This window comes from Stegostoma tigrinum, chromosome 1 (assembly GCF_030684315.1).
Source record: "Stegostoma tigrinum isolate sSteTig4 chromosome 1, sSteTig4.hap1, whole genome shotgun sequence".
NCBI lineage: Eukaryota > Metazoa > Chordata > Chondrichthyes > Orectolobiformes > Stegostomatidae > Stegostoma > Stegostoma tigrinum.
In genome coordinates this window covers 119920600-119935180 of record NC_081354.1, presented here as the reverse complement: position 1 = coordinate 119935180, position 14581 = coordinate 119920600, and the positions used below count along the sequence as shown (strand labels likewise).

The window sequence follows — 14581 nt, the reverse complement described above, 5'->3', positions numbered from 1 at the left end:
AATCCCCTGGGCCTGATCAAGTCCATCCTCAGATGTTGTGGGAGACCAGGGAAGAAATTGCAGAGGCCCTTGTGGAATTTCTTGCTTCATCTCTAGCCACTGGTGAATTTCCAGAAGATTGGAGGGTCATTAATGTTGTTCCATTGTTTAAGAAGGGTAGCAAAGACTAGCCAGGGACCTGAAGGTCAGTGAGCCTGACGTCATTGGTAGGCAAGTTACTGGAGAGGATACTGAGGGACAGGATCAACCAACATTTGGATAGTCTAGGATAACAAAGTGTGGAGCTGGATGAAGACAGCAGGCCAAGCAGCATCTCAGGAGCGCAAAAGCTGACGTTTCGGCCCTAAATCCTTCAGATAGTCTAGGTCTGATCAGGGGTAGCGAGCATGGATTCGTGGGCAGTAAGTCATGTGTGGCAAATACTTTTGAGATTTTCGAAGAGGTAACCAAGAAGATGGATGAGGGTAGGGCATTGGATGTTGTCGATATGGACTCTAGTAAGGCCTTTGACAAGGTTGCACATTGAGGGCTCGTCGTGAAGATTAGGTGGCGTGGGATCCAGGGAAAGTTAGCTTATTTGATTCAAAATTGGTTCTGAGCTAGGAAGCAGAAGGTGATGGTTGAAGGATGTTTCTCGGACTGGAGGCCTGTGACAAGTGGTGTGCCACAGAGGTCAGTGTTGGGACCTTTGTTGTTTGTTTATTATTTACATAAATGATCTGGGCATGAATGTACAAAGCATGATTGGTAAGTTTGCAGATGATACAAAATTGTTGATTGTGAGGAAGGTTATCATAAATTACAGAGGGAACTTTATCAGGTGGGAAAGTGGGCTGAGGATTGTAAATTGCAATTCAAGTGTGAGATGTTGCACGTTGGAAAGTCCAACTAAGGTAGGCCTTACCCAGTAAATGGTAAGGTCCCAAGGAGTGTGTGGAATAACGGGACCTAGGAGTGCTAGTGCATAGCTCATTGGAAGCAGCATCACAGGTGGTGAAGAAGGTATTTAGTATGTTGGCCTTTATTGGTCGTGGTATTGAGTATGGGATTGAGACATTATGTTACAGTTGTACAAGTTGTTGGTGAGGCCATACTTGGAGTATTGTGTACACTTATGGTCACCCTGTTGGAGGAAAGACATAGTTAAGCTGAAAAGTGTGCAAAGAATATTTACAAAGATGTTGCCCAGGACTGGTAGTTACAAGGAGAAGTTGGCAAGGATAGGACTTTATTCCTTGGAATATAGGATGATGAGATGTGACCTTATTGAGGTGTATAAAATCATGAGGAGCATAGATAGGATGAACGCATATCGTCTTTTTCCCAGGGGTCAGGAATTGAAAACTAGAGGTGCATTAGTTTAAGGTGAAAGGGGAACAGAGATCAGAAGGATCTGAGGGGCAACTTTGTCACCACACAGAGTGGTATATGGAATGGGCTACTGTAGAAAGTGGTTGAGGCAGGTATTATAGCAACACTTAAAAAAAAAAATTGGATAGGTACGTGGAGGGGCAGGATTTGAGGAATTTGGACCGAATGTGGGTATTTGGAACTAGCTGAGTGGGCACTGTGGTAAGCATGGACCAGTTTGGACTGAAAGGCCTGTTTCCACGCTGTATTTGTCTATGACTCTGAGTCATTTTAACACCGAAGAAGGTCATTCAGCTGTTCAAGACCACATCTGCCCATCCTATAACACCACTGCTGCTGAAGTCTTTACTCCTAAGCCTTTGTGACCTCTAAAACTTCATTCTTCAGGGGCCCTCTTTTCCCTGCTTCGCTTCTTATATTAGCTCTTCACTTATCTGAAAAGCTAGCTGCCTGTATCATATTTTCATCTGCTTCTCCCTTTGTCCTTTTCATCGACTTACAATGAGAATTAGTATTCCACCATAATAAATTTAAAATTCTGGCTACGAGCTTTCCAGCTTTCTGCACTTCTGTCCCTCTTTCTTCTTTTTAAAAATCATTTCTGAACTCCGTTTTAGAAATCTGAGTCAGCCTGAGTTTCAGTGAGCTTAAAGAAAATTAGGACAACTGATAAGTATATTTGTATTCAGAAAGATTCCAGTGTGACAAAAAAAAATCATAGCTGTCTGGAAATGTGCCTGTGTGGTCTTTTCTGCATGGATCACCATTCATAGGAATTTGTGTCATGAATGATTTCAAGGAATGTTTATGTAGTAGACCTCTAGGAATGCATTATATATGTGAGTACCTTGGACACGCAATTGACCATTTTACACTTTTTATAAAGTTTACCTTAAAATATTGAATTTGCATTAACACATGGGGTAAGTCCATACTGCAAAGGGAAGCATTAAATTCAGACTTGCCCTGATGTGTCTGATCAGTAATTTTACTTACCTAGCTCTTCCTTGGAATAGAAAAAGATCATCATCCCAGGTTTTTATTTGTAGCCCATTGTATCTTGCTATCTACAAATCTAACAGGCCAGCTAAAGCGATGTATTAATTTGTATTTGGCTGTTTTGGTACTTCAGAAACGTGGATACCTGACTGTAGAGATTTTAAATGTGGAGTGGAGGAAAGAAAATACATTTTTAATGGTACAGTCTGCTTCTCATCTTTGGACAGGAATGTGATGCGAAGATGTGGTAGTTTAAAAGCATAGAGGAGTTAAGGATTTGTTCATTTTTAAAAGGGATGATTGCAGCAGAATTGAAAGAAAGGTGAATACCTGTATATCCATCGGCAGAATAACCTTATCATGAGGAGAAGCTAGTTAGTTTGTGATACATTTATTGGCGTAAGTGTTGAAAGAATAGCAGAATCCAAGCAGGGCAATGAAAGATCAAACATTGCAATCTTGCTTTTACATCAAGGAAAGCCAAATGAATCTTATCTTGGATGATGGCTTGATACAGATGGTAAAGTGTCCTTTCGTTTGAATAATTATCCTGGATGGAACTTTGAAATTTCTTTATTTCTCCAGCAACATGGGCTAATCTTTCATTAGATGCTTTATAACTTCACACAGTTGTTTATCTAAGGTATCGAAACAAACTAAAAAAGTGAAAAGTTGTTTGCAGCATTCTTGAATATGTTTTCTTCAAGTTGTTTTTAAGTGTGTCCATCAAAGGAATAAAAGATGCTACTCAAAGCTTGACTCTTGGAAACGTGTTTCATCAATATTAAGTGAATTACCATCAGTGGCTTCTTATTTTCAATTTTTTTTTTATCCGCACACTTGTAAACTACACCAAACAGATTTTCTTTTGCTTTTGAGTTCAATTTCATAAAAACGTTCCTGGATTTCTTCAACAAAATGAGAGAATGAATTGTAAAAATTTGCATATGTACTAGGATTAATCTCTGAATCTTGAGGCTTTTGTTCATTTTGTGGTGATCTAACAAATAATTCCACAGTTCAATATGAACACATTCTCTAATTCCTCTATTCACTCCTGCAAATGACTGCTTCCTTCTTGGATCCTTATTTTTCACTGTCATCAATGTGAAGATGATTGAGAGCATTGTAATTGAACCAGAACACTTAGTTACAGCTGAAATAGCCTTTTCACAAACTTCTAATCCAGTGTCAGGGAGATACTTTGCTATGGCTGAACCAAGACTTAGAAGTGAGTAGTGTCAATAAGGGCTCACACATTTAAGAGATGAGGTGGAACTTCTTCACTCAGAGTGTTGTGAATCTGTGGAATTCTTTAATACAGAGGGCTGTTGAGGCTGGGTCATTGAGACAGAGCTATGCAGCTCGGAAACAGACTGTTCAGTCGAACCGCTACATATACACTTGAGATGCAATTCCCTGAAGCTTTATTCATTGTAGCCAGCGACTTTAACCAGGCCAAGAGAGTGCAACAAGATACCATCAACACATCTCCTGCCCCTGCAAGGGTCAAACATGCTTGACCATTGCTACACAACTGTCAAGGATGCCTACCGCTCCATACCCACTCTATACTTTTGAAAGTCAGATCACAATACTGTGTTGCTCCTCCCAGCTTACAAGCAGAAGTTGAAACATGAAGACTCAGCACTGAAAGTAGTACATTGCTTGTCTGAGGCAGCAGAAGAACTTCTGCAGGGCTGCTTGGAATCAATCCATATTCAAGAATTCAGGGGCCACCCTAGGCAAGCACTTCACCACTGTCGTAGACTTCGTTAGCAAGTGCGTAGAGGACTCCGTGCCAAAGATGTCAATCCGGAAACCATGACTGAACTGGGAAATCCACAGCCTACTGAAGACCAGGCATTCAGTTTGGACAGCTCAGACCTTTACAAGAAGTCCAGATAGGACATCTGCAAGGCCATCAGAGAGGCCAAGAGGCAGTACTGGACTAAATTAAAGATCAAACTGACCACATGGATATCTGCCACCTGTTCCAAGACTACATCACAGGATATAGAACATAGAACATTACAGCACAGTACAGGCCATTTGGCCCTCGATGTTGTGCCGACCTGTCATACCGATCTGAAGTCCAACTAACCTGCACTATTCCATGTACGTCCATATGCTTATCCAATGACGACTTAAGTGTACCCAAAGTGTTCCATTCCCTTACTCAGAGTAGTAAGGGAATGGAAAGCTTTGCCTGCAATGGTTGTAGATTCGCCAACTTTAGGTACATGTAAGTCGTTGTTGGATAAGCATATGGATGTACATGGAATAGTGTAGATTAGATGGGCTTGAGATCGGTATGACAGGTCGGCACAACATCTATAAAAGGAAACAAACAGAATAGCAGACAAAAACGCATCTCCCCCTGTGATTTTGACTCCCTCTCCCATTCCCTGGGTGATACGTTCATCTTGCGCCTCCTCCGTGCCACAGTGACACCACCCACAAACTGGAGGAGCAAAACCTCATATTCTGCCTTGGGACCCTACATCTTGATGGCCTAAACATGGAATTCACCAGTTTTAAAATCTCCCCACCACTGGCCTCACCCCATATACAACCCTCCCTCTCAACCCTGTGTCCTTGACCTGACACAACCTGTCCATCTTCTCTCCCACCTGTCTGCCCCACTCATTCCACTGACCAATCCCTACCACTCACTACTTGTGTTCATCTATCACTATCCACCTACCTTCCCCAGCGTCTCTACCCCTCGTCTCTATTTCTGAATTCCCTTCCCCCTTCTCATTTCTGAAGAAGGGTCCCAACCTGAAATGTCAACTTTCCTGCTCCTCAAATGCTGCCTGGCCTGCTGTGTTCCTTGAAGCCCATACTGTGTTATCTCTGACTCCAACATCTGCAGTTCTTGCTGAACCAGAGAAATGTTAGTGCATATTAGGAAGCAAGGAGACAGTGTGTATGAAGCCAGAGGACATCAGGAGATTGTTTAAGAAGAGTACTTCACTTCTGTTTTTGCTCAGGAGAAGAAGAATGCAAGTACAGAATTTGAGAAAATGGACTGTAAAGTTCTTGACCAGATTGACCAGGACAGCGGTTAATCTTCACAAGAAGGGTGGTAGAGATAGACCAGGATATATGTACCTATGAATTTAACATAAGTGGTAAACAAACAATTGGAGAAAATAGTGAAGTAGAAAATTAATCTCCATTTAGAGATTTAAGGTTTACTCAGGGATAGTCAGCATGGCTTTGACAGGTGGAGTTCTTACAAATCTAGTGGAATTCTTCAAGGAGATGACCAGATGATTTAATGAAGTAGTTGATGTAGTTTTTATGGATTTCAGCAAAGCCTTTGACAGGGTCCCATGTGGGAAACTGATAAAGAAGTCCAAAACTCATAGGAGCCGAGGTGACTTGGCAAGATGGATCCAAAATTGGCTTAGCGATGAGAGATTGTTTGTTTGTGTGCAGTGGTGAACCACAGGGATCAGTGCTGGGTCCCTTTATTGTTTGTGATATTCATTAATGTAGTAATAGACTCATAAAGCACAGAAATAGATCCTTCGGTCCGATTCATCCATGCTGTCCAAATTTCCCAAACTAAACTCGTCCCGCTTGCTTGCATTTGGCCTATATCCCTCTAACCGTTTCCACTTATATACCTGCCCAAATGTCTTTTAAGTATTGTAACTGCACCTGCATCTACCACTTCTTCCTCTGGCAGTTTATTCCACGTACGAACCTGTGTGGAAATGTTGCCCCGCAGATCACTTCTTAGTCTTTCTCTTTCATCTTTAAATTGTGCTATAGTTTTGAATTCCCCTACCCTAGGGAAAAGACCATGTTATTCACCTTATCAATGCCACCCTCCCATGATTTTATAGACCTCCTATAAGGTCACCCCTAAATCACCTCCACTTCTTGTTTAAAAAAAAGTTCCAGCCAATACAGCCTCTCCTTATAATTCAAACCATCCAATCCCAGCAAAATCCTTCTGAATCTTTTCTGAATCTTTTCTAAACCCTCTCCAATTTAATAATATCTTTATGTGTAGATAAAAATGTGGGAGGGATGATAAATAAATTTGCAGATGACACAAAATATTAGTTTACAGGAAGATATAAACTCATCTGTCCATTTGACCAGATCAGTGGCAGATAGAATTTAACCTGAATTATGTGAGGTAATACACTTTGGAAGAAGGAGCAAGACAAGGTAATAAGTAATTGGACCTTTGGGTGCTCGCCCACGGATTTCTGAAAGGTGGCCAGGCAGGTTAATGAGTAGTTGAGACATTTGGGATGCATGCCTTTATCAATCATGGCAGAGATTGAAAGAGCATGGACTCTATTTTAGAACTGTACAGTGCCACAGTTGGAGTATTGTGTGGGGTTCAGGTCACAACGCTACAAAAAGGATGCGGTTGTGCTGGAGAAAGCCCAAAGGAGATTCATCAGGATGTTGCCTGGGGTGGAGCAATTCAACTATGAAGAGAAACTGGACATGCTCAGGCTGTTGTCTTTTGAGCAGAGAGGTTGAGGGGACATTGTTAGAGTTGTATATGGTGAGGGGCATGTAGAGGATGAATAGAAAGCAGCTAATCTTCTTTGTTGCAGGGTCGGTACCAAGGAGACATAATTTTTAAGTGAGAAGCATGAAGTTTAAAGGGTATTTAAGGAAAAATATTTTCACACAGAAGGTGTTGAGTGTTTGGAATACATTGCCTGCGAGGGTATTTGTGGTGGGAAAGCTATTAAAAAAAACTTGGATGAGCCCTTGGATGTGTCATCACATTCAGGTCAATGGGCCTAGTATAAGTAGTATTGTATTTGTGATGGTACAGACTTAATGGACTGAATGGTCTCATCTGTTTTATATGGTTCAATGATGTATGTTATGCCTTCAGTTTAGAACCCAAGTTTTCCAGCAATAATAATAATTCACGATGAACCATTTTCAAAAAATTCATTCCAGTCTTCTAGAAATAGAGATGGCAAAGCACTATAGCAGTAACTAAATTAATCTGAAAGCTTTGCAGGGTTTTTTATGATTTAGTCATTTGTTTGAGGACAACATTTTTAGTAGGCTACTAATATGTAATTGTCTTTTGTTTTAAATGTACAGATACAAACTTATTCGGCGGAGAGTGATTTGGTTGATTGGTCAATGGATCTCAGTAAAATTTAAATCAGAATTAAGACCAATGTTGTACGAGGCTATCCTTAATCTCATGCAAGACCAAGACCGTGTGGTACGTTTTCAGATACAGTCTATATTTCCACAATGCAGTCTATGTTTAACTTCTTTGACGATCTTACATTTGTCGTATGTAGCTGTGGCTAACATACTGGCCTGTTTTTTTGGTGGTGATTAAATTTGGGAACATGATGCGTGTCAGCTTCGTTTGATGTGAAATTATACACTAAGCCAGCGGATTTTGAGATTGTTGAGTTTCTCACTGATGATCCACGTCTCATCTGACCATGCGTCCCAAGATAAAATTGAAGAAAGGTTTAGTCTCTAGTACAAAATTAGTGACGTTGAATTGGGGGACTGTTTATGCTGCGCACAGTTGTCTTTTCCATAGAGGTCAAAGATTGGGCTGCCGGATAATTAATGATGAATTTGTTTAATGCTTCGGATGAATACCTGTTTTACTTGTGTATTTTTTTGGAGGCACAAGCAATGTATTGCTTGGAATGGAAATAAAAACAAAAGTGTTGCTCATGCCTCAGTACATAGGTTGAGTTTGTTACACAAATGTAGAATTTGCAAAATCTTAGCTTGATTTTGGAGTCTCAATGACAAGTCAGGCTCCTCTTTTAAGTGTCTTCTGTATCTGTTCCTGATGCAAGTAAATGAAGGAAGTCCTAGTTTACAGCAAACTGGACAAGTGTTTCAACTGCACTTTGAGATGAGGAATTGTAAAAAAGCAAAATCAAAAAACAGGAGTATAAAATTCAGTCAAAAAATAGTCACCCGCAGTGTCAATCCACTTCTGTTGACTTGACATCGATTTTGTTGACCAAAAGTCACATTGGCATGGATTTTGCATGCCTACGGTTAGTTTATGTCTTGATAAATATATGGAATCCTGTTCATAATTTGTAGCTTTTGAATTATAGCAGTTGGCAATCCATTACTACAGTACAATGTTGGAAGTATATTAACATTTTCTGCAGAGCATAGATCCCAGTTAACAGCTAAACATTTTTTAACAAAGCTCCGTACTTCTGAAATATTGCAGTTTTCACCTCACAAACTAAGGCTAAATTTATTTAGCCTTTTTAAATGTGTCACCCAGTAAAATCTATGAACTATGTTTCAGAAAATTAAGTGGTGATTCAACATCATTTTGAAAGCATGTAACATTTTTTTGCACTCCCACATTTTGCCAAAACGTTACCATGAGACAGCAAGCTTATTTCGTTGATCAGTATGTTCAATTGATAGTGCCTCACCTTTGAGGTGAGGATGTTTAGTCTTCAGGTAGATTTTTTACTTACTTGGTTTCATGCTATCGTCAGCAAGAACTTTAGCATAAACATTAAATTGTGCTGATGCTGTTAAGGGCATGGTGGGTCTACCTACAGCACATGGACTGCAATGGGTCAAGAAGGCAGCTTGCCACTACCTTCTCAAGGGCATCTAGGGTTAGACAATGAATAAAAATAAGGCTGTTCATCTTAGCATACGTAATATTTGAAACAAAACCACTGAATGGGTATCGCAAATAGACATAAGTAACAACAAACTAAAGGTCAGAACAGAGATTTGGCTGCAGGATGACACAGATTGTGACCTGAATTTTGAAGGTTACTGGAGACTTAGACGCTAGGAAAAGTGGAACAACGGCTTATTAACCATGATATTAGCACAATAGAGAAGGATGGCCTAAGTTTGGGAAACCAGAACATAGAAGTAGTTTAGGCCGTGAAGAGAAATGACGGTGACTATTTTTTTGGCAGAATTTTATACTCCTGCCTTTTGATTTTGTTTTACCTACAATTGAAAAAGAATTCTTTACTGCAAAGCGCAGTTGAAAAACTTGCCCAGTCAAGAATTCACTTGTGGGAGTGGTAATTATGCTGCTTAACTGTAACCACAAGGTAGGATGAATATGAAGTATGAAATGGTGGTGGGCAGTTGGGTAATTTGTCACACAGGAATGACAATAATCGGGTGGTATTTTAATATGTATATCATCTGGAAAAAAAGAGAAGAACAAAGTTAACTGGAGGAGTTGTTCATAAATTGCTTTCAGGATAGTTTCTTAGAAGAGCCTATTTGGGGTTTTTTGAGATACCAGGTCTGCTATTGTGCAATGAGATAGGATTAGTTAATGACCTAGTCAAAGCACAGTGGTAACTTGGATCATAAAGTGAGTGTAAAATTCATCCTCCTTGATTTAAAAAAAAAGAGTGGATCCAAGATGAGTGATTTTAAGTTAGATAAGGGCACGTATGTGAGTAAGAAGACAGAACTAGCCAACAAAAACTGGCAAATGAGATTCAGAGATTGGTCAGTGGAGATGCAGGGAGAAGCATTTAAAGTTATAGAATACACAAAAGTTTACAAAAGAAGAAAGTTCTAAGCCTAACATGAGTGGTTAAATGAATAATTTCAAGGCAGCATCAAATGTTAAAGATGTGATTGTACAAACGTGGGTGGCAGATCAGAATTTAAGACAAATGATATGTTTTTTCTCAGCTGGTCATGAATCCTTGGAATCCTTGAACTGTTTTAAAGGAAGAAGTACATAACCTTTCATCCCCTTGTTTATCAAGATTTTATCGAATTGACGGGAATGTGGAGCATTCCATCAGCTGTGTTCGTATCAAATGGCTGAGCAGTCTCAAGGGACCCTGTCCCCTTTTTTCCACTGCCTAATTTGTATAGACATATATTATCAGACAGAATATTTACAGAAAGGAAAATTGTCTAAAAATTTAATGAGAAAAGTTATAATATGAGAAAGGGATCTAGAAATTTAAAAAAAGTTTCTGTAGATATTTAGAGTAGAGTTAACATAGTGAATATTGATCCTGTAAAAAGTAAGTTGGGAAATTAATCGTGGAAAGTAAAGATACAGCAGATGAATGGAACAGGTATTTTGCTTCAGTTTTCTATCAAGTACACAAGTAAATTCCAAGAATTAGCTGTATGTCTGAAAATGGAAGGGAAGGATAAACTCCAAAAAATTACAAAGTGTTGGGGCTCACAAGTTCCCAGGTCCAGGAATTCATCCTTGGTTCTTGGGGCAGGGTGGTTGAGAAAGTAGCTAATAGATAGTTGATGCATTGGTTTGAATTTTCCAAAATTCAGCAGATTCACACAAGGTTTCATTGAATTTGGAAAATAGTGATCAAAGCTTCTATTTAAAAATGGCGGTAGACAGAAAGAAGAAATTATAGATGTTAAGCTACAATATGGAATATGTCAAAGCTATTATTAAAGATAATATAGCAAGGCATTTGTGGGGGGAGAAACATTTGACGAGGCTGAGACAGTAAGTTTTGTGTAAGTAAAAAATATACTTTGGGGAGCTCAGCACATCAGCACAAAGTCAAGTCTGAAGTACTTGCAACATCTCTAAAGAGAAACGGTGAGTGGATGATCTAGCTGAACCTCCTCCAGCAGTCCCCAGCATATTCAGATGCCAGTTGTTAAGTTTGATTTAGTCCATGTGTTATCATGGAACAACTGAGGACATTGGATACTATAAAGACTATGGATCCTGATTACATTCTGACAACACTACTAAAGCCTTGTGCTCTGGACTACATGCACCTATGCCATGCTGTTCCCATGTAGATACATTGGTCTCTATCCAAACATATGGAAAATGCTCAGTTGTATCCTGTCTGCAGAAAAAGAGTAGGAGTTTCCAACTCAGCCAATTACTACTTTACGCTTGAACAGCATCAAAATTATAGAAGGCGTCATCAATATTGTTATCAACTGACATTTGAAATGTAATAACCTGCTCACTGACAGAACATAATGGGAACTGCAGATGCTGGAGAATCCAAGATACCAAAGAGTGAAGCTGGATGAACACAGCAGGCCAAGCAGCATCTTAGGAGCACAAAAGCTGACGTTTTGGGCCTAGACCCTTCATCGGAGAGGGTTCTGAAATAAATAGGGAGAGAGTGGGAGGTGGACCGAAGATGGATAGAGGAGAAGATAGGTGGAGAGGAGAGTATAGATGGGGAGGGGATAGGTCAGTCCGGGGAGGACGGACAGGTCAAGGAGGTGGGATGAGGTTAGTCAGTGGGAAATGGAGGTACGGCTTGAGGCGGGAGGAGGGGATAGGTGAGAGGAAGAACAGGTTAGAGGTGGGGACGAGCTGGACTGGTTTTGGAATGCAGTGGGGGAAGGGGAGATTTTGAAGCTTGTGAAGTTCACATTGATACCGTTGGGCAGCAGGGTTCCCAAGCGGAATATGAGTTGCTGTTCCTGCAACCTTTGGGTGGCATCGTTGTGGCACTGCAGGAGGCCCATGATGGACATGTCGTCTAAGGAATGGGAGGGGGAGTTAAAACGGTTCGCAACTGGGAAGTGCAGTTGTTTATTGCAAACTGAGTGGAGGTGTTCTGCAGTGCAGTCCCCAAGCCTCCGCTTGGTTTCCCCAATGTAGAGGAAGCCACACCGGGTGCAGTAGATACAGTATACCACATTGGCAGATGTGCAGATAAACATCCTGCTTAATATGGAAAGTCATCTTGGGGCCTGGGATGGGAGTGAGAGAGGAGGTGTGGGGGCAAGTGTAGCACTTCCTGCAGTTGCAGAGGAAGGTGCCAGGTGTGGTGGGGTTGGAGGGGAATGTGGAGCAGAACTTGGGTTCCGCCAGGGCCACTCAGCTCCTGACCTCAATATGGCATTGGATCAAACATGGACAAAAGGTTAGAATTCCAGAGGTACAGTGAGAGTGACTGCCTGTGACTACATGGCACTGCAAATGACCAAGTATGGCATGAAGGAGCACTCTTAACGCTGGAATCGTTGAGAATTAAGGGAAAAACTCTGCACTGATTGGAGTAATACCTGAGAGAGTGGAGGATAGCTGTAACTTTTGGCAGTTAACAACAGAACTTGGGGCAGGTGATGAGGAAGAATAAGCATGGTCCAGTGACTAGGCCTGGGCCCCTGTGCTCAAGTAAGGGGCATTACTGCTGTGTTCGTTCAGGGGGCATATGGCTTACGGGGGCAAGGCAGGCCAGAGGATGGGTCATCTGGCCCTGGTTAATTATCCTAGCCCCAGTACATTACAGCAGAAGTTCTTCAGAGTAATGTCTTGACCCAACCATTTTCACTTGCTTCATTAGTGACGTTCGCACTATCAAAAGGTTAGGAGTGGAGATGTTCTTTGATAGCACAAAGTTCAGCACTAGTTTTGTTAATGTTCAGACACTGAAGCAGTCCGTCACCATATACAACAAAACTTGGGCAACATCCAGAGTTGGTTTGATAATTTGCATTTAACATTCATGGCAAACAACTGCCAGGCAATGATCATCTCTAACAGGAAATAACCTAATCATTGCCTATTAATATTCAATGTCATTACTATCACTGAATACCTTGCTGTCAACATACTTGGATTTACAGGTGTCAGAGACTGACCTTGAACCAGTCATATAAATACTGTAGCTATGAGACCAAGTCAGAAGCTGGGAATTCTATGGCGAATAATTCACTTCCAGTCTCCCAGTGTCTGTCCTCCATCTTCAAGACTCAAAACAGTAATATGAGGGTGATCTTTCCATTTGGCTCCATAAATGCAATCTGGAGCCTTGTTTTCATCCAGAACAAAATGACCCAGCTTGGTTTGGACGCCATGTACCACATTCAATATTCATCTCTTTGCCACAACGAGCAGACATTGGCAGCATTTTGTACTATCTACAAAATTAATCGCAATAAACTTATAAACTCCTTGGACAACACCTCCAAACCCTCAATGCCTACCATCTAGAAGGACAAGGGAAACAGGTGCATGGGGAAAAATAAACACCTACACATTCTCTTCTAAACAACTCGCCCTCCTGACTCAGAACTCGCTGAGGCTAGGTCAAAATCCTGAATTTCTTAATAGCACTTCGGTGTTCATTCATCTCCTTGTTGGGGCAAATAGTGTTGGGTAATTAATGTTGTCCTAACCAGTTATGCCCATATTTCATGAATGGATACTTTGAGAAGCATAGAAGTATCTGAAATTAGATATCAGAATTGTACCAGAAACCAAAAGTTTAATCTATCATAAAAAGTTGAATAGCTGGGACTTCTTTCAAAAAAACTACTTGATTGAACTTTTTTAAGATTTTGAAAGCATTTGCCAGTGTCCATGTGGGAAAGCCAATTTCAGTTGTGGGCAAGATCAGACTTGGAGGTCCATGAATATAAGATAATGGCCGATATATAATAGGCAATCAAGAATCATTGGACTTGAAATGGAATCTCTGCTTTCTTGCCACAGATGCCACTAGACCTGCTGAGATTCTCCAGCAATTTCTGTTTTTTTTTCTTTATTTGGAAAGTAGTTGGAAAATGGAACTCACAGTCACAAGGCACAGCTGATGCGAGTAACACGTCTTTGAGGAAACTAGATAAACATGAGGGAAAAAGGAATAGAATATTTTGCTTGAGTTAGATGAAGGCTGGGAGGAAGCTTTTGTGATTGACATGGATGTGTTGGATGAAATGCCTTGTTTCTGTACTCTGATTGCCATGCTTTAATTTTCTCTGAATAACATGTTGAGTACTGTGTACTTTTCTGTGTGCACAAAGGGATACACTGTCTGACAGCCTTTTGAAGCAATCATAAGCTACCTTGTCTTAAATCAGTTTGGCTATCAATCATAAGGAAATCAGTTTTTTAAACTTGACATATTTACAGGTTAAGCCATCTGCAAATTTCAGAACTTAATAAAAAAGGTGAAGGCAGAGTTAACCTTGCTTGAGGAGATGCGTGAATACCTTTTCCTAGCTTGACTTTTTTGTGATGTTTCACAATTAATATATCGGGCTTAATGAGCTCAAATGATTTCTCCATGCTGATACCTCAAACATCTTTATTAGGGGTTATTGATTTTCTGTGTACTGTTGATATTAAAGTTATTTTTAATTTCATAAATGTGACATGAACTAGTTTCTCCTCTCATTCTCTTACACTGATCCTATTAGTGAAATAAGGAAAGATTTCTTGAACAAAATTATTTTCCCATTGTGAATC

General features: G+C 40.4%; 1 protein-coding gene across 2 annotated transcripts in view; it reads left to right on the top strand.

Annotated features, from left to right (window-relative positions):
* ipo11 (importin 11) overlaps nucleotides 1–14581 on the top strand; it is a 417913-nt gene that overhangs the window by 136208 nt on the left and 267124 nt on the right. For both annotated transcript variants that reach the window (XM_048538184.1, XM_048538176.1), the window contains exon 16: nucleotides 7471–7597. In XM_048538184.1, the coding sequence (XP_048394141.1) occupies nucleotides 7471–7597 (127 nt within the window). The remainder of the gene's footprint in view (nucleotides 1–7470; nucleotides 7598–14581) is intronic.